At 35.2% G+C, this 24,769-nt stretch overlaps 1 protein-coding gene across 1 annotated transcript in view; it reads left to right on the top strand.

Moving 5' to 3' along the window:
• DHX36 (DEAH-box helicase 36) overlaps positions 1–24,769 on the top strand; it is a 50,360-nt gene that overhangs the window by 18,851 nt on the left and 6,740 nt on the right. Inside the window, exons 10-22 of the mRNA XM_021669542.2 lie at positions 4,389–4,529; positions 4,802–4,904; positions 5,585–5,672; positions 9,225–9,280; positions 10,767–10,831; positions 12,166–12,309; positions 14,412–14,529; positions 15,226–15,324; positions 18,773–18,946; positions 19,092–19,178; positions 20,410–20,493; positions 22,851–22,950; positions 23,041–23,131. Coding sequence (XP_021525217.2) covers positions 4,389–4,529; positions 4,802–4,904; positions 5,585–5,672; positions 9,225–9,280; positions 10,767–10,831; positions 12,166–12,309; positions 14,412–14,529; positions 15,226–15,324; positions 18,773–18,946; positions 19,092–19,178; positions 20,410–20,493; positions 22,851–22,950; positions 23,041–23,131 — 1,350 coding nt within the window. The remainder of the gene's footprint in view (positions 1–4,388; positions 4,530–4,801; positions 4,905–5,584; positions 5,673–9,224; positions 9,281–10,766; positions 10,832–12,165; positions 12,310–14,411; positions 14,530–15,225; positions 15,325–18,772; positions 18,947–19,091; positions 19,179–20,409; positions 20,494–22,850; positions 22,951–23,040; positions 23,132–24,769) is intronic.

Below are 24,769 nucleotides of genomic sequence, written 5' to 3'. Positions count from 1 at the left end.
ACACACTTGGCTGCACATTAAAATTACCCAGAACTTTTTAAAACCCAAAGGTTTGATTTATACTCCTTACCTAAATTACATTACAATGTCTGAGGCAGTAGCCAGGCATCAGTGTTTTTTATTTTTTGTTTTTGTTTTAGGTTTTTTTTTGAGACAGATTGTCTTTCTGTCACCCAGCCTAGAGTGCAGTGGAGCGATCTCCGTTCACTGCAACCTTCGCCTTCCAGGTTAAAGCTATTCTTCCTCAGCCTCCCAAGTAACTGGGATTACAGACGTGCGCCACCATGCCTGACTAATTTTTGTATTTTTGGTAGAAATGGGGTTTCATCATGTTGACCAGGCTGGTCTTGAACTCCTGACCTCAATTGATCTGCCTGCCTTGGCCTTCCAAAATGCTGAAATTACAGGCATGAGCCACCACGCCCGGCCAGCATCAGTGTTTTTTGAAGATCTTGGGCAGCAAAGTTTGAGAACCTCTGTCTTTAGAGTTTGAGCCCCTTTTCTGGTTCTCCTACCTGATTTTCACTTTCCTTTGTTGGCTTCCATTGCCCAACCTTTAATTATAATTTCCCCCAGGCTTCTCAATCATTTGTTTTCACTGTGCAAACCTATTTATATCCCTGACTGTAATTCTATATTTTCCTAGCTTTCAGCAGTATAGCTTCAGAACTGAAGCTTCTGATCTCTGAACTGGCTTTCTACTCAGTAGTATTCTAGTACCACAGATGAGGCTTCTGATCTCTGAACTGGCTTTCTACTCTGTAGTATTCTAGTACCACAGATGCCTTGAACCAAACATTTCTCAAGCCTAAATCTTTGTCTTATATTTGGTCCTTACCATTCTCCCATCAGAAAAATAAATAAAACAATGTGTCTTGCCTAGTATACTTTATAATGCTTAATGATGATTCTCCACTCAGTTTTCTAACCTATAAATCAAAAAAGCTAGTATATATCAGGCAGTTATGTACCAGGATATGGTAACTGCTTTACATACTGAGTAACCAAGTTAATCCAAATTATTTTGTATTTGCCTTCAAACACACACAAACTCTGGGAACTTTCTTCTTGAGCACCTTCAAACACACACAGACTCTGAGAACGTTCTTCTTGAGCATGCCTTCTAATTTTTATTTCTTTGCTAAGGTCTTTACCATCCTCCCTGTGCTAATAGTTCCTCTATTGGTACTGTGGTTTTCACTCTTAGGATTGCTGCCATATATGTTCCTGAAAACAATGTGTTCATCTGAGCTTGCTTCTCCTGGGCAAGCTCCTTGCATATGTGATATCTCTTTAAAAAACTGTTAAGAGCCTTTTTGATTTGCCATGGCTGTAACAGAGTACCTTAGCTAGTATGCCCAAGTTATTTATTCCCTCAGCATTCTGACTACTGGCCTTTTGCTGCTAGCAGACTTCTCTAGGAGCTTGTATAGAATTGTATGTGCGTTCTTTGATGGGAAAAAGGCTGGGAAGCACAGCCCCATAGGATCAGGTTCAAATTCCTTAGCTGGTTGTTCCAAGGCCCTTTACAGTGTGTCCTCATCCTTTTTTCTAGCCTCATTTCTCAGTCATGTATCTCATAGCCTACCTATGCTAAGTATACCATTCCATAATGGTATATTTGGCATGCCATGCCCTTTCATTCATAAATTTGAGCTGTTAATGTTTTTCTTCCTCTTAAACCTTTATATGCCATCTTCTCCAACCTTTCATTTGTAAACTATTGATTATATAAGAAAAATCCCAGCTTCATTGCTTATTGAGCCTTAATATTTCTCACAGACTTGAGTTCTTTCTCATCTATATTCCTACAACACATGTATCGTATCTCTTATAACCCTTATGTTATTTGTTTTATAGTGTACCACTCTATATTTGCCTCTTGAACTAGATTTCAGACTTTTCAGGGTCCAGGATTTTGTCTTGTTTATTTTAGTAACTAGTATGTAGCACAGTGGCTGACCTACTATAAACATCTGAATGAAAAAAAGATAGCCAGGCATGGTGGTTCATCTCTGTAATCCCAGTGCTTTGCTAGGCAGAGGTGGGGGCAGATTGCTTGAGCCCAGGAGTTAAAGACCAGTCTGGGCAACGTGATGAAACCCCTTCTCTACAAAAAATATAAAAATCAGCTGGGTGTGGTGCCATGTGCTTATAGTCCCAGCTACTTGGGACACTTAGGTGGGAGGATTTCTTGAGCCTGGAGGTGGAGGTTGCAGTGAGTGGAGGTCACACCACTGCACTCCAGCCTGGGTGACAGAGGGAGACCCTGTTTCAAAAAAAGGGGATTAGGGGGATAGATGTGGAAACACTTGAGATGAGATTTTTTCAAAACTTTGAAGTTCTCTCGTTATGAAAACAAGGAAGTGAGAGTGGAAGGTGAGAGCAGAAGTCCTACAACCATTTTTACATGAAGAAAAATCTGCTGAGTTTTGACCAGACATTTATTTCATAAGTGTTTATTAAGCTTTACTCTATGCCTTGCACTGTGCTATGGTCTGAGCATTAAGCAAGGAGAGGCTTGGTATATGCTCTCAGAATTTAGACAGGGAGACACATAGCTATTATATATAAAGTCTGAGGGAAGTGAGGAGTATATTGGAAATGAGATTATATATATTAGGTAGAGACTGGGCAAGTTAGGAAAGCAGTGGAAGTCAAAGTAGGAAGAGGGAAATGTATACATCAAAGAAGACAGAACATACTAAAAGCCTCTGGGAGTCAGCATGTAATGGTCTTCCATGTCCTGATTTTGTCATCAGCGACCATAAATTTTCTGTATACTCCCTCTTCATTTCCACCTTTTACTGTGTGTCCCACTTCTGTCATGGCACATTTAGCAATTGCTTGCCAGGAAAATAATAGGCAACTACTTGGCCACAATGAAAACAAAGTTTTGAGGATCAGTAATTTAAAGTCACCTGAAGGTAACTTGCTTTCTTAAGCTCCCAGGATGTCAGGGAATGCATATGGAATTGTAGCCATGCAGTCTCTTGAAGCAAAAAGATGATATCTGTGCAGGTGCCTTCTGCTGATCAGCTCTAAGAGCAGAGTTGAAAGAGCATAGTCCTTGGTTAGAGATTTTCCTCAGAAGCTCCCAACTATCCCCTTCACAGAAGAAGAGCTGCACAGCAGGGAGGTAGCAAAGAAAATACAATGACCAGACCAAGAGTAAGGCACAGTGATACGAAGGGTTGTGATTGGGGTTGGGAGGATTGAAGGTTACGTCTTTTGCAATTTCTGGGAAGGGAGCGAACTATGGGTCCATCCTGCTGACTAGGACCAAGCTCTGTCTCAGATTGCCTTACCTCAAGTTGGTTCCTCTGTATGTATCGAAGACTTAGGGGAGTCCTGGGTCACAGGTACTGAATAGGGAAGGGGATTAACACTTTCTGGGTGTCTGCTATACATGAGGCTTTATCACTATTTTTTACTTTTATCACATTTTTAAAAATCTCATGCCAGTACAGTTACATGAATCTCTCAAGTAAGACAACTAAAGGCCAGATGTTTAATGCCTTGTCTAAGTTCACACAGCTAGTTAGTAGCAGAGCAAGGATTTTAATTCTGACTTCAGAGTTCATATTGCAACCCGTCCCCCATTCCATCTAGATGCTGTCCTCTAGTTGAACTCAGATGCCTTGGGGTTAAAGTATGGATTCATTTTTCTTTGTCTTTTCCTACCCCTATGTCTTGCAGGACTGACAGTGATAGGTACGATTATTGTCCAGATGTGCCCTCTGGTTTTAGCAATCACTGTAGGATGGTAGTAGAATCATTCTGGATCTGCCATTAGCTATAACTGTGTGACTGAGCAGAATAAAATAGTTCTCTACCATGGGTCTGTAGATCTGGATATACTTTCTGAATCTCTTGGGGGCACTAATTAAAATTCTTAGATTAACAGACCCAAGGCAGACCTACCAAATCCAAATCATCAGGGATAGGATTTAGGAGTCTCTATTTTACAAGCTCTCTGGGGAATTCGATTCTCATGTGCGGTCAGGTTTAGAAAACGCTTGTTTTTAAAATCTGAGTCTTTCTATTAGGCAACCATTAACTGTTACTTAGGACTTACATTAATGTTAACTTTTGTTCTAAAGCAAACAAAATTGAAGGTAAAAGTGGCTTTAGTATTTTTTTAAATTTTGACTACTAAAAATGGTCTATAGGTTGATATACTTCAATAGAGAATGATTTTCATCTAAAATATCAGGTTTTATATGTTAATGAACACAGACTGATATTTTAGCTAGCATTCACTTAAAAGCATAATGAAAATGTTCTTTAGAATCCTTTCTGAAAATCCTAAATGTAAAATACCACAGATTTTCACTAAAACTAGAGTTTTTAAAAAGTGAAGATACTCAAGAATCTTTTTATTTTAGATATGTTCCAGAACAAAAAGAACAGAGATCCCAGTTTAAAAGGGGTTTCATGCAAGGGCATGTAAATCGACAAGAAAAAGAAGAAAAAGAAGCAATATATAAAGAACGTTGGCCAGATTATGTAAGGGAACTGCGAAGAAGGTAAGTTTATTTTGTTTGAAGGTGAGAAATCAGTGGCTAAATGACTAAAACAGAAAGCCGGGGACTGAGGGCATCTTCTTGAATCTATACATACTTGAAGGAGAGCATTGTGACTCTATTATTGCAGCTAAATACTGTGCTGATTTGACTTTTAAGCGCTATTACCCTAGTAGATTATGTTCCTCCATTTGCAGATTGAGTTAATTTTAGGCTTTTATAGCAAGTTAACAGAAAACTTGATTATTTCATGACTCTGTGTTTAACTTTGATAGGTATTCTTCAAGTACTGTAGATGTTATAGAAATGATGGATGATGATAAAGTTGATCTGAATTTGATTGTTGCCCTTATCCGCTACATTGTTTTGGAAGAAGAGGTTAGTTTTGTTTATTTTTCTTTCTTCAGTTAACGTAATTTTAATTTTATCAATATATCAAGGCCATGAAACTACAATTTTCCTAAATGTTTATTAAATAGACCAGAAGAAATTACTTTTGATACTAGAAATCATCTTATAGTAGCAAAAGATTTAGGCATTTGACTTGTGGGAAGAAAAGATTAAAGAAATAAAATATCTGGATTATAAATCTCATCTTTTAAAAATGAGCCTAGCTGGGTGTGGTGGCTCACACGTATAATCCCAGGACTCTAGGAGGCAGGTGGATCACCTGAGGCCAGGAGTTCGAGATCAGCCTGGCCAACATGGCAAAACCCTGTCTCTACTAAAAATACAAAAATTAGCCAGGCATGGTGGCGCAGGCCTGTAATCCCCAGCTACTTGGGAGGCTGAGCATGAAAATCACTTGAACCCAGGAGGCAGATGTTGCAGTGATCTGAGATCATGCCATTGCACTCCAGCCTGGGCAACAAAGCAAGACTCTGTCTCAAAAACAATAATTTTTAAAAAATAGTAAAAGTAATGTTATATACTTTTAATTAACAAAAATTATCCTGAGCTAGTATAATTTTAATGGAGACTTAAGTGTGCACACAATTTTACTGTTACTGCATTTCGTCAAAGTGATCCTTTGTAATGATTATTTCCCCTTCATATAGGATGGTGCGATACTGGTCTTTCTGCCAGGCTGGGACAATATCAGCACTTTACATGATCTCTTGATGTCACAAGTAATGTTTAAATCAGGTATTATGTAAATGTATTTTCCTGTAATTCCAAGGGTGGTATTCGAATTATATGTGGCATGTGTATATTTTTTCCTTTGATTTGAAGAAGTGTTGCTTCTGAAGCTACCAAGTTCTGGGTCACAGATGAAGGTGTAGCTTTTTATTTAGTGTTATGATTTAATTTTCTTTCTTTTTCACAATTTGCCTAATAAAATTTGTTCTTAAAAAAAGTTTAGGTATGTGGGGCTTTTCATTTTTTCACTCACTGCTGCAAAAAAGAAATCCGTTAGCTCAGTCTGAATTCTGACTATACAACAGAATCACCCATGGAGCTTCTTTAAGATTCAAATACCTAGACCCCATCATCACCCTAAATCTAACAATGTGACCTGAACATCTGAAATTTTTACAAATTCTTCAGGTGATTTTGATCCTGTGTGAACAGCATGTTTTGAAAGATATGAACTCTAGAGGAATGAATGAGAACATTTTTTTCTGTAAAATTTGTAGTATTTTCAGTAATCATTAACTTCAAATATAAAAACTAAAAAGCAAATTCTGGTTTTTACAGTTCTGAATGTTTTTTGTTTTGAGACAAAGTCTCACTCTTTTGTCTAGGCTGTAGTGTAGTGGTGTCATCTCAGCTCATTGCAACCTCCATCTCCTGAGTTCGAGCAGTTCTCCTACCTCAGCCTCCAGAGTAGCTGGGATTACAGGCATGCACCACCATACCTGGTGATTTTTTTGTATTTTTAGTAGGGACAGGGTTTCACTCTGTTGGCCAGGCTGGTCTTGAACTCCAGACTGGAGGTGATCCACCTGCCTCAGCCTTCCAAAGTGATGGGATTACAGGCTTGAACCACCATGCTTGGCTTCTGAATATAATTTCTTACCTCACTCTGTTGAAGTGCTTTTGACAAAATGTATTTTTATAGGTACTAAAAATATTTCGATCTAATTATATTGACTAAAATAATAAAAGTGTATTTTTATTTATTAAATCCTGTTGTCATGCTCTGAAAGCATTCTCTGTAATTACAATTATTTACTATCTAGCTGGCAAAATATTTTGATCTAATTGACTTCTCTATAAAGAAATACTGTTTTTTCTTTTTGTGTGATAACTTCTATAGAAAAATTAGAGTCATGTTTAAACAAGTGGATTTTTTTTTTTCAAACAACTAGAATTTTTTATTGGCTAAATCTTCTAACTCTGGCCTTTCCTTCCTCCATCGTAAACATTATTGTATGGTGTACTTACAATTTAAAAAAATGTGTGTGCATATATTTACCAATAAAGATAAGACATATGCCAAGATACAACATTATCATTTAGTGTATGTGCTGGGGAGTGGGAAAAGGGTTTGATATTACAGATTATTATAATTGACTTCATTAACTTTCTAGTTTGAATTATTCTCAAGGAAAGAGTTACTAATGTATACTTCCACTACCAGCTCAGTTCCTTTTAAAGGAAATCTTTCCAAAACGTAGTGTTTTTTCTCAAATTATGTTGAAAAAAATTATTAGCCACTGTCACAGAGGAGAAAATTGGCCTAACTCTGAGCTGAGAAGTTAAGTTTCGAAACTCAATTTATTGAATGCTTATCAACTTCGTTTTTTTTTTCTTTTCATGAGAGTGTAGATTTTGTTCTCATTAACTCTCTTAGTTGTACGGTGTTAGCAATATAAAATTTTTTTCCCAATTATATGTCTTCAACAAAATTGTTTGTACTTTTATTATCCCTGGCTGCAAAGTTTTTTAGCTTTTTGTAATGAAACATTTTTAAACATACAAAAAACTAGAGAATCTTAATGAATACCATATATATATCCATGACTTCAATGCCAACAATTATTTTTTCAGTCCTAGTTTTTTTTAAAGTCAGTTGCAGCTTTCACATTTTATTTTTAAATATATAAGCAAGAATCTCTAAAGGCAATTATCTGTATAACCATAATGTCTTTATCATACTTAATCCTTAATACCATTTTATAATCCAGTCTATAATCAGATTTTCCCATTTTCTGAAAAGTGTCTTTCACAGCTAGCCTGTTCAAACTACAGGTAATGTCAAACTCAATATAACTTTTGATCTAGCTCTAGAACATTGCTCCCCTCTACTCCCTGCTTTTCCTCATGGTAATAAGGTCATGGAAGAGACCAGGCCAACTCTAATAAGTGCAACTGTTTGGACATGTCTGACTCTTTATGTTAGCTATCATTTCATTTGATACTCTCTTACCTGTATTTCCTGTAACTTGGAAGTTACATCTGAAGGCTTGATTCAATTCAAGTGAAGTGTTTTTGGCTTGAATAATTATAGTTGAACTATTTCATGCTGTCACAGAGACAAGTAATTCAGAGCATTCTTTTTTAGCAACATCAGTTGCTTGGCAGTTTACTACTTTTTATTTTTAAGATTCATAAAATTTTTTCACAATCAGAGTCTTTGGGGAGCATCATATCTCTTTTAATAACAACAGTTCTTTTCTGGGGAAATACAGCTGACTTGAATCATTGGGCATTTAAGTCAGATTGTATTTTTGTAACCATAGTTAAATGCTCAATTAACCCTTGCTTTCTTAATACTCTTCCTTTCACCCATCACTGTATTACACCAGACTTTTTCTGTTGGCTAATAATCATAAATAGGCTTGAGCTATTTCATTTGGAAACTTAAAAAGTAGGAATTTCTTATTTTTGTTTTAAAATATGGGTCACTTTTGGACTATATTATTTTTAACGAGGACTATTTCATTATTTTCTAAGTAGGACATGGGGATTTAATAAGCAATTTGCTCTAGAAATTTAGATGTTTTCAGTATGATTAAAATAGTTAGGATTGTCGGTTGCGGGGCTCATGCCTGTAATCTGTAATCCCAGTACTTCGGAAGGCTGAGGTGGGTGGATTGCTTGAGCTCAGGAGTTCGAGACCAGCCTGAACAACATGGCAAAAATTAGCTGGCCATCGTTGTGCATGCCTGTGGTCTCAGCTACTCGGGAGGCTGAGGTGGGAGGATCAGTTGAGCACAGGAGCAGAGGTTGTAGTGAGCAAAGATTACACCACTGTACTCCAGCCTGAGCAACAGAATGAGAACCTGTCTCAAAAAACAAAACAAAACAAAAATAGTGAGGATCACCCAAAGTGTACAAACGTATTCATGTTAAACAGAATTTTTGGCTATTCATTCAACTTTTGTTGGTATAATTTGAAAAGATTACTCCCAACTTTTGAGCATTCTTTAAGAATTTGGGGAAAATGCTTATCAATGTGAAATAAGTTAACAAAATGTTAGCTTGAAGTTGGAACTCTCAGAAAAGAAGACTATAAAGAAATTAAGTTGGTCTGTTTGTAGAAATATAAATTAAGAATTGCATGGTTCACTTAAACACATAGGGTAATTTGTCAATAACTCAGATAGTTTAGCTGTTTTCATTAAACAATGTTCAATGTCTTATCAAAAAAAAAGAATTATATGGTTCAGCATCTGAATTCATTGTCTCGTGTGTGCTTGATGGAGGTTTTCTGCAACTATCTTGAAATTTAATTCTCTTTTTAATTTTCAGATAAATTTTTAATTATACCTTTACATTCACTGATGCCTACAGTTAACCAGACACAGGTATGTTAAATGGATACATTTAACAAATGTATTCCTTCTGTTTTTCAAACTGAGGTGAGCTTTAAGGACTGCTCATCACATATTTTCCTTTATTTTTTAAAGGAGTATTTTCAAATAGTAATTCATGTACAATACACTTCTTTGACAACCTTTGCAAATGAGTCTTCAGGGGATGATTGTTCAAAAACTTGAATATCAGTGGGTAACCCACAAATGAGATTAGTTTTGTCTACATTAGGGAAAAGTTTAAAGAATTGGTTTCACCAGTAACTTGGTTGGGTTTCCTGAATAAGAGAAAAAAATTGTGAGTACTACTAAAAGTAACCAAACCTAGAAATTAATTATCTATGACATACTACAGTTTGATGATAATTTGAGATTTAATTTAACAAAATTAGTATGTTCACAGGTATGAAATTTCTTGTTTTAATCATGTATTATGAATGTTTTGGTACCGTCAGATAAAGGCATTTTCCTAATTAGAATGAACACTGCATTCTCAGAGGCAAGATAATGTTATGAACTATAGTATTAGTAGGCCCTTGCAAAATGAAATTAACCAGAAAACCTACTCCTCTTCCTGAAAAGTTTCACCTTTTCTGTTTTTATAAGAAAATTTGTTATTCTTCTTTGAGACCCTTTTAATATTTTTGTTGCTGGTACCTTAGTCATGAATTAGATACAGAGCACATACCTGAGAGAAGAGGGGGCAAGAAAGAAAACTGTTGATTCCAAAGACTAAAAGAGTATCCATTGTGAAAGTATTCATCTTTGACACCATAACCTAGTAAATTTTATGTATATATATATTTTTTTGCTGGAGAGTATAGGAATAGCCTGGGAAATATTTTCTCTATTGATTACCAGTTTTATAAACAAAGGGATAAGTTTATGCTTTTTTTTTTTTTTTTTTTTTTTGCATTATTGCCAGCGGTCCTTGATTACCTATCTTTCTACTTTAGTGACGTTGTTGGGGTTGTGGGATAGTGTTTGTAGAATTCCCCATTTAAAAAGAATTCTTTTTTACTCCAATCTGATCTCAAGCTAGTAGACAGTGGTTGGTACAACTGCACAGTTGACATTTATTCTGGTGGGTTGGACATCTGCCTGATTGTTCAGTATTCTTACCCATGGAGGTTTGATTTCATAATTCTTGTCCTTAACATAAATATCCCTCCCTCTACTTTATAACCTCCAACTTTTATTAAAAAACTGCTGTAAATATAAATAATGATACCTCATTGGAAATGTTATTTGTAATAAGATTGTGACATCTGTGGGAGATTTAGTTTGGTTTACCAAAAGAGTATTTTATAGTATTGAAAATGATCTATACTTTATAAATACATCAATAAACATTAGATGTATATGTCAGTGAATGAACATAGAATACTAAAAATGAACAGTGAAGTAATTCCTCTAATTACAGAAATAATGTATTAGAAATTAGTGTATTTTTGTGATTCTGGTGTATTTATTTTTACAGGTGTTTAAAAGAACCCCTCCTGGTGTTCGGAAAATAGTAATTGCTACTAACATTGCAGAGACTAGGTAAAATTAGTTTTAAATATCAAATACTGATGATTGTATAAGTTTTAAACACTATAAAGTATTTACATACCTTAATCTTTTTTCTATGTCAGATACCTTGTAATTTATTTAAAATAAGCCTTTTTTATGGCAGTGTGCATAGTTTTATTTTTTTGTGGGCTTTTTTTAGACAAGGTCTCATTCTGTCACCCATGCTGGAGTGCAGTGGCACGATCATAACTCACTGCAGCCTTGACCTCCTCAGCTCAGGTGATCCTTCTACCTCAGCCTCCCATGTAGCTTGGACTACAGGCTTGTGCCACCATACCTGGCTGATTCTTTAAAATTTTTTGTAGAGATAGCATCTTACTTTGTTGCCCAGGCTGATCTCTAACTCCTGGGCTCAAAACAATCCTACTGCCTCAGCCTCCCAAAGTGCTGGGATTACAGGCATGAGTCACCATGTGTGACCAGTTTTGTTGGGGGGTTTTTTTTTGGTAACATATAGTAATGCTAGCTCAGAAATAACATTTTAAGTGTTGGATTTTAAGTTTTCCTAAAGAAGCATGGGAACTAAGGTAAATATCCTTTTGCCTGATTCTGGTTGGGGGTAGTATTTGGTAATTAGTTACATCAGCCCTTAAATTTTCTTGTATTCTCTTAGAGGTACTAAGACATAGTTTAATCACTGAAACACATTGTTTTGTTTTGTTTTTTTGAGACCCATTCTTGCTCTGTCACCCAGGCTGGAGTGCAGTGGTGCAATCTCAGCTCACTACAACCTCCACCTTCTGAGTTCAAGCAATTCTCCTGTCTCAGCCTCCCAAGTTGCTGGGATTACAGGCGCCTGCCACTGCGCCCAGCTAAGTTTTCTATTTTTCGTAGAGGCGGGGTTTCACCATCTTGGCCAGGCTGGTCTCAAACTCCTGACCTCGTGATCCACCAGCCTCAGCCTCCCAAAGTCCTAGGATTATAGGCATGAGCCACCATGTCCGGTCTGAAACAGATTGTTTTATGAAAGCTGACATTAAACCATGCCATTGGGATCCCATAGAGCTAGGTATGAGGCAACTTGTGATACTTGGCTGTAGGAAAGTAAGACTTTAGTATATGATCTGAAGAGCTAATACTGCGCTGTCACTTAAACAGTGCCTGACACTGCCTACTGTTAGGTACTCGATCCCTGTAACATTGGTATATGTGAGTGTGAAGAGTAGTGAAAATCATGAATGGCTAAAATCATTTGATGCAATTTTTAAAAATGCTCTGAAATCCCTATCTATAGGTTCTTTAAAAGTTAATAGTGCTTTTGACATGTTTTTTTTTAACCTTTTATATATCTGTTTTCCAAACAGCATTACCATAGATGATGTCGTTTATGTGATAGATGGAGGAAAAATAAAAGAGACACATTTTGATACTCAGAACAATATCAGTACAATGTCCGCTGAGTGGGTTAGTCAAGCTAATGCCAAACAGAGGAAAGGTCGAGCTGGAAGGTAAGATGGGAACCCTGTCCAAAGCCTTTAAAACTCACAAAAATTTGGGGTAACAAAATGTGATGCTGGCATTTAAAGATATATATTAGAAGAGTTACCTTTCATATTATTTTGAGCTTACTGCAAAACATTTTTAAATAAGAAAGTTGTTCTAATCATAGTTTGTTTGGAAAAGTATCTGCCCAGTTTTCTATTTTATGAATCTTTTGGCTTTAATTTCTAAGTTTAGTTAATAAGTTATGTTACTTTTAATAGTTGGTTTTCATTTTTTTTAAGTGTATATTGCATAATACTAATAGCAACTAATACTTTCTGAATGTCAGATCATCTCCTAAACTCTTGGTTCATACTAACTTTCTTAATCCTCACTACAGTACTGTGAGATAGGTTATTATATACATTTTAAAGATAAGGAAATTAAGGTACAAGGAAATTATATGGTTTGTCTGAAGTCCCATAGCTTTCTAAATTACAGAGTCAGGATTTAAATCTAGGCATTCTGACTCTATAGTCTAGGCTCTTAATCACTGGGTTTTATTGCAGTACTGATTTTTCATCAGTAGTTGTCAAAGCACAAGGAAAGTACTTTTCCTCATGGTACCACAGTAGCTTAAGAATTAAAAATGTCTTAATGATAGAAAAATGATTTGTCTTGAACTTTTGCAAATAATTGGACTTTAATGCATACTTCACAGTATTTCTACACTGTTCTTCACATGAGTGATAGAATCACATCTGGGCTTGCAGAGATGGCTTTTCCTTTTGCCTCTTACAGGTAGAACAAGAGATTTCTGTTAATCTTTTGATACAGACTTAAGGAGAGTTGAAAGAAAACTTTACAGACCATTTATCAACCCCTCATTTTAACTTTGTACAACATCTATAAAGCTTTGACTTGCTGTAATTTTTGTACATTATCTCAGTATAACTTGATTTTGAGACACTTTATTACATAGTTGATGGTTCTGAACCAAAAGCATGGTTTAGTCAAAGAAGTATACCCTCCTAATAATCAGTTATCAGGGAATAACTTGATAAGGGACCCAGAAAGACTGAGGTTGTCCCATGTAGACCCATCACCTCTAAATATTGATCAAAAAGTATTCACCATAGTGAACAGGTTCTGGCACACCTTTGTATATTTATAGTAAACATACTAAGCCTTAGATATGTTTCATGAAACAATAACAGAACTAATTTAATGGAGTATTGCATTTTAACTAATCCTTCGCCCTCATTACTGTGGGGGGGGTTAACTGTGGAATTGGTGTTTTAATTTGAGAGGAAAACAGTCTTTTTGTAGGCTCCATGGATAAAATTCCTTTAGCAAAGCCTTATTATTTTGGAGATCAGAAAAAGCTATGCTATATGGCTCTCAATAGAGGTACTCTTATTTTAGTGTTTATTGGAGAGATGTTCAGGTATATTATATAGTAGACATTGGGTCTATATAGACTTGTGGCAGAAATAGGTAAGATTTTTAGTATTCATTTTTATTCCTGTAGCAGCAAGAGCCTATAGAAATATTTATTCTGCTTGAGAATACATGAATATGGTCACCTCTTCACATCTAGTCTTATCATCCTCCAAAAAATGATATCATTCAAGGCTCTAGTTATAAACATAAAACAAAAACATTTAGCATCCCTCTGAGAGCTCACTAAATAGAATATGCAGTACTTAAAATGTTTTTCAGTAATATAGACAGGTTAGCATAATGCCAGGATTCATTAGGCAGTATGATTGATCACAAGGCATGCTTGAGATTACTGTTCTTAGCCTTAATCTAGACTGCTGTTACTGAGCACAGTAATCTGGAATCTATCAGAAATAGGGAAGCAAATTACTGTCATGGGGAGGAATTATTGTGTATCTTTCTTAAAACTGTGACAAGAGGGTAGAGAGTTTAGAGTTTTTCTAAACAGGGAGAAGAAATACGATTCATAAAAAGGAAAAAATAATTATGTACATTAGCTGTGATGTGGCTTATAAGAAATAGATATTGGCTACTTCCCTGCCTGCTGTTTTCTCTGGAGTTCTAAAATGTCATTGATGACTGTCCATCTTTGTTGTGTTTTGTTGTATTTTTTTTTTTTTTTCAGAGTTCAACCTGGTCATTGTTATCATCTGTATAATGGTCTTAGAGCAAGTCTTCTAGATGACTATCAACTGCCAGAAATTTTGAGAACTCCTTTGGAAGAACTTTGTTTACAAATAAAGGTAAATTAGGTGGAAGAATGAAGAAACTGAATGGGAGTGATCTCATTTTCAGCATCTTTTGTAGAACAAAGTATTGTATTAATCTCCAGGAAATAATTATTCTTAACTCACAATTTAGTTGTGTGTGCATTAGTAAATTATGTATTTAAATTTCCTTCAAATGTAAAACAATTTTAAGTTATATACTGCTCTAGAGGAGGCAGGCTACCTATGTTTGGATCCTGCTTCCTCCCCAGAAAAGCTAGTGCTGTTACATTGGTCAGGTTGATTAAATTAACCTCCTAAAATTCTTAGAACAATGCCTGGCACGTAGTAAGTGTTCAGTAAACATTAGCTACTGTTATTACATGTTAAAATGTCATCCTTCATTATAAACTACTTAATTTTTTAAATATCTTGTGTCTTTTGATATAGTTAGCCTTACTTTGAAGATAGTGGGTAATCAACTTGTTGATTGAGATTTTATTCAGCTACTTTTCCTATTAATACAGTTGATGATAGAAAGTAGTAATATATATAGGCCTTTCAACATGTTTTTATAGAAATACAAGTATAATTTTAATTCATTTAGGTAAAATAACTTGAAAATTATGTAAATTTGATGCTTTATTTGAGTTATCAGCCCAGGCAGGTCTAAGTTGTTATGTTGATGTATTAATATTATATGTGTTTAATTATATTTGTCTTCCCCCTTAGATTTTAAGGCTAGGTGGAATTGCTTATTTTCTGAGTAGGTTAATGGACCCCCCATCAAATGAGGCAGTGTTACTCTCCATAAGACACCTGATGGAGCTGGTAAATTTGTCTTCTTTTTTTTTTTTTTAATTCTAACTTAGATTTAGAATACTAAATCTAAGTTAGTAGGCCAGTTAATTATATGTTTACTCTCATTACTGCAAAGTAGACCAGTAATATGCAGTGCCAAATTTGATTTGCTGTTTGACTATCAATTTAGGACTATCAGGTTATGACATAGGCATTAGAAAGTTATAAAATGATACCTTCGTGATAATTCATAAAACACTAGGATCTTTCTGCACATTTTTTTTTTTACTGTAGGCCTGATTTAAGGTTACACAAAATTTGACATTTTAAAGTTAGTGGTCTTTAACTACTGGTGCACAAAACAAAAATGTGTAGCTAAATGATTTATCACAAAGGAAGGACTATGTAGTGATTATTTATATCAAGAAGAACATTTCCACTATGCTAAAAGCCCTCTTCCTACCCTTTCTCAATCACTCCACTGTCCTTTAATCCCAATGATAACCTCTATCATGACTAATGGCCTGCTTTTTTTTTATTGATGGTTTTAACATACAAGTATGCATCTTTATAAAGAGTTCAGTTTTGCCTGTTTCGAACTTTACATGAACTTTACATGAGCCCATACAGAATGTGGGTTGTTGTTTTGTTCTTGGAGGGAGCAGAGCTCTGGATTATTTCATTTAATATTATAAGATTCAAATGTATTGTTGCTTTTAGCTATGGTTTATTTGTCTTTTTTTTTTTCTTTTTCCTTTTTTTTTTTTTGAGAGAGAGTCTCACTTTGTCACCCAGGCTGGAGTGCAGTGGCATCATCTCAGATCACTGCAACTTCCACCTCCTGGGTTCAAGCAATTCTTCTGCCCTAACCTCCAGAGTAGCTGGGACTACAGGTGTGTGCCACCACAGCCAGCTAATTTTAGGTATTTTTAGTAGGGTTTCGCCATGTTGGCCAGGCTGGTCTCGAACTCTTGGCCTCAAGTTATCCACCCGCCTCAGCCTCCCAAAGTGCTGGGATTATAGGCATGACTCACAGCACCAGGCCTGTTTTCATTTTAACCTATTTTATTTTATGACCACTGAAAGACACTTTTGTTATTTACAATTTTGGGCTATTACGTGTCATGCTGGCTTGAATATTCTTCAGTATTCAGTGTTTCCCGGTGCACTGGATTATAAGGTACATCTATGATCAAGTTGGGTAGATAATGCCCAACAGTTTTCCAAAGTTGCAGACCACTTAAACTCCTACCAGTGGTGGGTGAGAGTTCCCATTGCTTTGTGGCTTCACCAATCCTTGGGATTAATCGGCCTTTTATTCTAACCATGCTAGTAGGTATGTAGTGATTTTAATTTGCATTTCTATGACTATCGTTGAATTTTTCAGCAGCTTTTATATGTTTATTATCCATTTGTATAGTCTCATAAATTGCTGGTGTCTGTTTTTCTGTTAGATCATCACATTCCTTGTGTACTCTTGATCTAAACCTTTTATTGGTTGTATATGGCATATCTGTTTTCAACTTTCCTTTTTTTAATACCTTAATAAACAATTTTTGTTGTTGTTGTTCAAAGAGAGAGACTCACTCTGTCACGCAGGCTGGAGTGCAGTGGCATGATCTCAGCTCACTATAACCTTCGCCTCCCAGGTTCAAGCTTTTCTCCTACCTCAGCCTCCCAAGTGGCTGGGATTTCAGGTGCCTGCCACCACGCCTGGCTAATTTTTGCACTTTTAGTAGAGATGGGGTTTCACCATGTTGGCCAGGCTGGTCTGGAACTACTGACCTCCAGTGATCCTCCCGCCTCAGCCTCCCAAAGTGTTGAGATTACAGGCGTGAGCCACCACTCCTAGCCTAAATTCCTAATTTTAATGCAGTCAAATATATCAGTCTCAAAGGTGATTGCTTTTTGCCCTTTAATAAGTCTTTTCCTGAGATCATAAAGATACATTTTAAAAAATTTTATTGTTTTTGTTTATAATGCATCTGCAGTTGATGTGTGTTGGGGTTGAGGTAAAAATAAAACTTTTTACATATGTAGAGCATTGACTGAGCACCATTTATAGAAAAGTTCATCTCTTTTTTCTTGTTCTGCAGTCTTTGATAGGTCAAGGTCTATGGATTTGTATGTCTGTTTCTAGGCATATTTCTCATCTGTTGGCCTGTATTTCTCTCCTGAGCTGGTATCACGTTGTCTTATTACTCTAGCTTTATGATAAATCTTGCTTTCTGGTAGAACAAATCACTCCCTTTCATTCTTTTTAGGAATACCTTGACTTTAGAGGATTGCGTGAGTCCAGGAGTTTGAGGGTTGCAGTAAGCTGTTCTTGTGCCACTGCTCCATCCCAGATAACAGAACAAGACCCTATTTCTAAAAAATAGTAATAATAATAGTAAATTTTTTTAAAAAACAGAGTGTCTTGGCCCTTTCTGGTGCTTTATTTTTCCAAATGCATTTGACAATCTTGGGAGTTTGATTTTGATTGAATTCAGTTTATAAATCAGTTTGAGGAGAACTGACATCTTTACAGTATGGAGTCTTAACAAAAAGATCATTATCTATTCCTCTGTTTATTTGAGCATTCAGTCTCAGTATTTTAGAGTTTTCTTTGTTTGGGTTTTATGTGTCTTTATTTGGAGAAAATACCCTTATTATTATTATTTTTAAAAGACCTCTTTTAGAGAAAAGGAAAAATCTGTGTCTGATGGGATGCTTATGGGTTCTTTTATTATTTTTTCTTGTTTGTATCTGTATGCCTAGTTATTTTAATTGTGCACTGGAAATTCTGTTTACAAAATTCTTTGTAGATAAAAATTTGAAGCTTGGAATGAGAGTAGCTTTTATCAGCAAGGATTTGTGTTCCTTTCTGCCGGGAAAAAAGGCCCCAACCTTTACACTCACCTCCCTAGATGTGTGTCATTCCCTAACTCCTTGACTTGTAATTCTTTGTTAACTCCATGGTATCTTCAGGCTACTGTTCTAGCTATCCACAGTGGGTTGGTTGGACCAGATGACCTAGGGAATCAGCAGAAGTCACTCCCATTTTCTAGGGTTTTAAATATGTCCTTTTTCTTTTGCTTTTCTGTCTCATGTCACCTAAACTACTAGAATCTAGAGAGTATGCATTATTCATTCTAAATATATAATAGTGTGTCTTTTGTTTTCGTTGTTTTTTCCTACAACTTTTATACCTTATTAGGTGATTTTATTTATTTAACTGAAAGGTTGTCATTTCTGAAATTTCTTAACACAGAAAAGCCAAGTTGTACATTAATTTTGGTTTTGTTTAAATAAGTTTGTAACCTTTGCTGACCTCACAACTTATGTTTTGTTAGAGAACACTAAAGCTGAACAGTATTTGGGCATTTGGGCTTAGGAGAGAGAATAGTGAGTTGTTATTCTTTTTAAAGCAAGCTACAGTTGTTTTAAATGTAATGCTCTACAGGGTCTGTTTTAAACCCACACTCTTTTTTTACAGAATGCTTTGGATAAACAGGAAGAATTGACACCTCTTGGAGTCCACTTGGCACGATTACCCGTTGAGCCACATATTGGAAAAATGATTCTTTTTGGAGCTCTGTTCTGCTGCTTAGACCCAGTACTCACTATTGCTGCTAGTCTCAGTTTCAAAGATCCATTTGTCATTCCATTGGTAAGAAAAATGGAAATAAAACCTAGTTATTTTAGATATGAACAGGAGTCGCCTAGATATATTTTTTATTAATGTTTTATTAGAATGCTGTTCTCTGTTGTAGCATCAGAGCAATTTAAATTGCCTATGTCTACTGTTTTTTAAGGGAAAAGAAAAGATTGCAGATGCAAGAAGAAAGGAATTGGCAAAGGATACTAAAAGTGATCACTTAACAGTTGTGAATGCATTTAAGGTAAAAAAAAAATCTTGTTCTGGATTATGACAGTTTATACAAGTGAAATGCAAATAATAGAATAAGAACATATTTAACCTTTTGAAATCTATATTATCATAAGGCTGGGCATGGTGGCTCATGCCTGTAATTCTAGCACTTTGGGAGGCTGAGGGAGGTGGATCACCTGAGGTCAGAAGATCGAGACCAGGCTGGCTAACATGGCAAAACCCTGTCTCTACTACAAATAGAAAAATTAGTGGGCGTGGTGGCGGGTGCCTGTAATCCCAGCTACTCAGGAGGCTGAGGTAGGAGAATAGCTTGAACCCTGGGTGCGTGGAGGTTGCATTGAGCTGAAATCACACCACTGCACTCCAGCCTGGGTAACAGTAAGACTCAATCTCAAGAGAAACAGAAAAACAAAATCTGTATTATTATAAGTATCAGGAGTAAATTGCTGAGAATGTTTAAATTTAGTGAACATTTGAAAAAAGTTATAATTCATTTTCAATTTTGTAATAGCTCATTACATTTACCCTTTTGGGGAAATAGTGGTTTTTGGTAACAATGAACAAATGGTTAGTTTTAAAATTCTGTTTTTAATAATTACCTTGTATCTTTGGCTTATTAACACTCTTTATTATTAATAAACTACATAATTAAGATTAGGGAGACATTTTCTGCTCCCAAAAGCTAGGTTTATTACATTTATCACTTATCTTGGTAAAATTTAAATGTAATTTGGTTTTTAGAGGCAGTATCTTTTTTCTCTAGCTCTGCATTCTGTTTCGTATGGCATATTATGGGAAAGTTCATGTTTTTTTCTTTGAGCTTATTCAGCTTGTCTTTCCTTTTTCCCCATTTCCCTCTTCTAAAGAAAAGCAAACTGTAAAGAAAATTTGTGAATTTGAAAATCTGTAATAGCATTTAAGTCAGTTTTAAGCACATTAAGTGTGCTCTTTTTGATTAGTGTATTCTGTACAGTTTGGATGCCATTTTGTGTAAAATACATAAATAATATATTACTATATATACTTAATCATATAAAGCTTTGGAACTTTAGTGGTAGTTATCTCTTAAGGACTAGGCTCATGGGGAGCATATGTGTTTTTAGTTTTTCAATTATTAAATTCTTTGAATTCTTTACAAATAAAAATATTAGAAAAAGGTTAAGCTTTCACTAAAAGAGGGAAACCAATAGTAATCTTGGTCTTGGAGAACAGTATAGATTCTTCATTTCTTTGCCCTGTAGGGCTGGGAAGAAGCTAGGCGACGTGGTTTCAGATACGAAAAGGACTATTGCTGGGAATATTTTCTGTCTTCAAACACACTGCAGGTAATGGTGAATTTGCAATAACTATCATATATGCTAGATTAGAGAATATATGTATACATTTTGTACAGTTAGATCTATAGCAAAAAGTCAAATACATAGAAATTGTGTATATTTGTATATCCACACAAAATAATGGGGGATCCTCCTTAAATCAACTGCAACAGAACAAGTAAAGGTGTATAACAACATAAGAAAAACCTAACGGCAGAGAAAAGAAACCCCAGTTCTAGTATAACAGCAAAGCACAGTAAGATTCAATTTCTGTTCCTGTTCCCACATTCTGGTTGCCATTTTGATGATTTCAGCTGAGAATTTTTGCTAACACTCCTAAAATCTGTTGAAAAGTATCAAATAGGATAGATATCTGTAAGTTTTCTGGTTTAGTATAGTGAAACACTGCAGGCAAGAATTTGTAAAACAGAAGAAAATAAAGAGGGCATGCCATCACATTTCAGACTATACTGAATTAGAGATTTGAAGCCAATGGGAATAGAAATATCCTCATCTTCTCCCCGACACATACACACTCCAGCTATGTGACATGAACCCTGATACTGGACCTTTAACAAATCTGCAAAGTAGTAAACAAAAAAATCTAACAAACCAAATCAGAAGTGCCCAGTCACTAGCAAAATGGAAAAAAAAAGGATCACCACAACTCTGAAAGAAAAGAAAAAAAAAAAATAGAATACTGTGTTTCAATAGAAAACACCTTACAACTGTTTCATAATACGGAATAGCTAATAAGAATGTGAATTCAGCAAAACAAAGGTTAGAAAATAAAACAATAGAGTGAATGATAAGACTCCTGAGCTAAGAAAACAAGTTGAAGATCAAAAGAAAATCACAAAGAATAGAATGGACCTTCCTTAAAAACAAATTATTGCCATAGGAAAAAAGTTTGAAGTAATCAGTTTATGGATGTGCCTGAAAAAAGAAGAAAATTAAAGCAGTAAGTAAAATCTTAAAGACAACAAGATAGGACTGATCCATCACGAGAACAGTAGATATTAGTGTCTGCATAGAAATCCTGTGTAATTGAATGTTTATTTAGAGACGTATATATGAAAATTTCTTTGAAATGGAAAAAATGAAATGAGCAGAAGTATGAAAAGGTAACTGAATCCTAGTGTTTGAGAATGTCATGTCCTGTCAGGATACGAATTCAGGTAGGTGTAAGGAAAAACAAGCATTCAACAACATCCTCAAGAAATACTATACCCCTGAGCTCTTCTTGAAAAGCCCATTAACGGTGAGATGCTGTTAATTAAAAGGGAAACCACAGTGGAGATTTCAGGAATGGAAAGTGCATGCTAAATCAGCTGGTAGTATACTTTAGAATTATTTAAATGTAGAGCTAATAAAATGTTAGTAGGAATTATACGTGCAAAATAGAATGTAAATTTTATTATCCTGAACAATATAAAATAATGGCAGTAAAAACCAGGAGATGTCTAAGAAAGTTAGGTGTAATGAAAATTAGGTGGGGAAACCAAAGTCACATCTTTCATACAAGGGACATATATTAAATATAACCAACTTTATGTTGCATAATATCTAAGAGGAATTCCTTAGGAAATGTTTCTTGTGATTATGAAAATTTTAAGATTCATCTGGTCATTCACTTTCATTTCTATTTAACTTTTCTTTAAATTGAACTAAAGTTAATTGTTTTATTATTTTATTAATAAAATAAATTCTGTTTTATGATTCCATTATTACGATACATTTCTTCTATCAGTATATATGCTTAGTGGGTGTCCGCAATCTTGTTTATTCTATTTAGACAAGGGAAGTACTTTTCTGTATTACTTGAATGCTTTATAATAAGCCGTGTATCATTTTTTCCTCAAAAAAGCAAAAAACAAACCTTAAGCTTACATGCCATTGTTAACATATTCTCAGTAATAGAAATATGGATGTTGATTTTTTTATGCTTTTCTATATTTTTTTAAAAATGGAGATGGAGAATAATTTGAAAAATTGTGTTAGTCTTTTGCAAAATGGAGTAATCCTTAAACATCAGTTGTTATTCCTTACAGGATGCAAACTTTTTCTGTGAACAGTCAGGTAATATTTTAGGCTTACAGGCCATATGATCGCAGTTACAAGCATTGACCTCTGCCATTGTAGTGCAAAAGCAGCCACATGTAGATGAATGGGTATGGCTATGTTCCAGTAAAATTTTATTGACAAAAACAGCTTTTGTAGTTTGCCATCCCTTACTTTAAGACATGTTTGCAAAAGTGTTTCATAAAGCAAGGATAGCTTACAGCTCAATTTATGTATTAGCGTATATTTGATATCCGCATTGTGTGAGAGCTATTCTAGTTCTATTTTCTACCATTCCTCCCTAGATGCTGCATAATATGAAAGGACAGTTTGCTGAGCATCTTCTTGGAGCTGGATTTGTAAGCAGTAGAAACCCTAAAGATCCAGAATCTAATATAAATTCAGGTAAAGCAGAAAACGCAGTGTAAATAAGTATCTTTTGTCTGTTGTATCAGTATTTTACATTTTTCCCCTCTACCTTCTCACCCCCCATAGATAATGAGAAGATAATTAAAGCTGTCATCTGTGCTGGCTTATATCCCAAAGTTGCTAAAATTCGACTAAATTTGGGTAAAAAAAGAAAAATGTAAGCATTGAAGATTATTGTGAATTACTTGTAATTCTCTCCTTAAACTCTTGAAATCCTCTTATGTATCCAGGCTTATATTATAAATGTGTTCTTATATATTGGTTATATTCTTATTCTTTTAATCACTTCAAAGAAGGTGAACTGTGTTCGGCAATGGTATTATTTTCCCTCACAACACATCCTGGAATTGTTTCTCTGATCACCCATTATTCACAAAGAATGCTACAACATGATGCCAATATAGATATTAGAAAAACCAGCCTGCTAATAAATACCAGTGCCCAGATAGAGATTGCTTAGAGTAGATTTTGTTTCAGAAATTTTTTCCTCTTATAAAATGGATAACTTAGCTCTTTGAATAAAATTGTAATTTCACTATTTTGAGAAGTAAAGTATAATAACGTATGTACAGGTAGTCCTTAGTAGTAAATGGAGACAACAGTGAAGATGAGCTAGAATGAGCTCATTCTAGCTAAGGGATACAGAGAAACTCAGAGTCACAAATGACCAATAGTATGATTGCTACTACTATTTTGGAAGGCACTCTGGATTAGAATTATATATTGAGTCATTAAAATAGTCACTGACCCAGTGCATGGATGAGTGAGTTTTTAATTTGATAGACGTGTCTTAAGGAAGTAATTTCAAATGTTTTCTAACAGCTATATTCTAAACAATATAGATTTTTAGTAGCAATGGAGAAATTGTGGTTTTATAATGCTATAATGCATCTACATAGGTGGGCATTAAAATTTATTGTGTAGTAACATGTAAAATATTTAAACTGATTTTAAATGAAAGTTGGCATTCTGTGATTATAAACAGGAAAAAAAATAGACTTTAAAGATAGGCCAAAGTGCAGACATTGTTCTTGGGCAATGGTTGGCAACTGGGGTGATTTTGCCCCCAAAAGGGACATTTGACAGTGTCTGGAGATACTTGTGGTTGTCATAACAGTGTGTCAATAGTACTAAAGTCGAGAAACACTATTCCAAGTACACAGGTAATGGGTAGCTGATTAATTGTAATCATTGTGGTTGTATTAACATTTTAAGTGATCTAAGTAACTTTTTCAAAATCAATACTTGGCCAATTTTTTTTTTTTAATGTGTACCTAACTTTACAGGTAGCTTAACACAGTCTCTGAAATTCATTTTATTTTCCTCCCTGCCATCCTGGGAGGGCTTTATGAAAAAATGTAGTTTTCTTTGGACTGATGCTTTGTTTTGGTCCAGACTAGGAGTCAGCAAATTTTGACCTATAGGCCAAAAACTTGTTTTTGTACTTTTTTTTGTTGAAACACAGCCATGCCCATTTCTTTTTTCATGTTGTCTATTCTGCTTTCCATCTACACGAGCAGAGTTATGTTTGTGACAGAAATTATAGAGCCCCAAATATAGACCCTAAAACATTAACTATCTGGTCCTGTATGGAAATTTATTGGGCCAGGCACAGTAGCTCACTCCTGTAATCCTAGCACTTTAGGAAGCTGAGGCTGGCAGATCACTTGAGCCCAGGAGGCAGAGGTTGCAGTGAGTTAGGATTGCACCACTGTATAGTGAGAGGAGATCATGTTACTGCAGTCCAGCCTGTCTCAAAAAAAAAAAAAAATTGCCAACTTTTGCTCTAGTTATG

The sequence above is a fragment of the Aotus nancymaae genome, unplaced genomic scaffold (genome assembly GCF_030222135.1).
Source record: "Aotus nancymaae isolate 86718 unplaced genomic scaffold, 86718_ANA_hifiasm-v0.15.2.pri h1tg000019l, whole genome shotgun sequence".
Taxonomy (NCBI): domain Eukaryota; kingdom Metazoa; phylum Chordata; class Mammalia; order Primates; family Aotidae; genus Aotus; species Aotus nancymaae.
The sequence above is the reverse complement of the archived record's forward strand: the minus strand, read 5'-3'. Positions and strand labels throughout refer to the sequence as shown.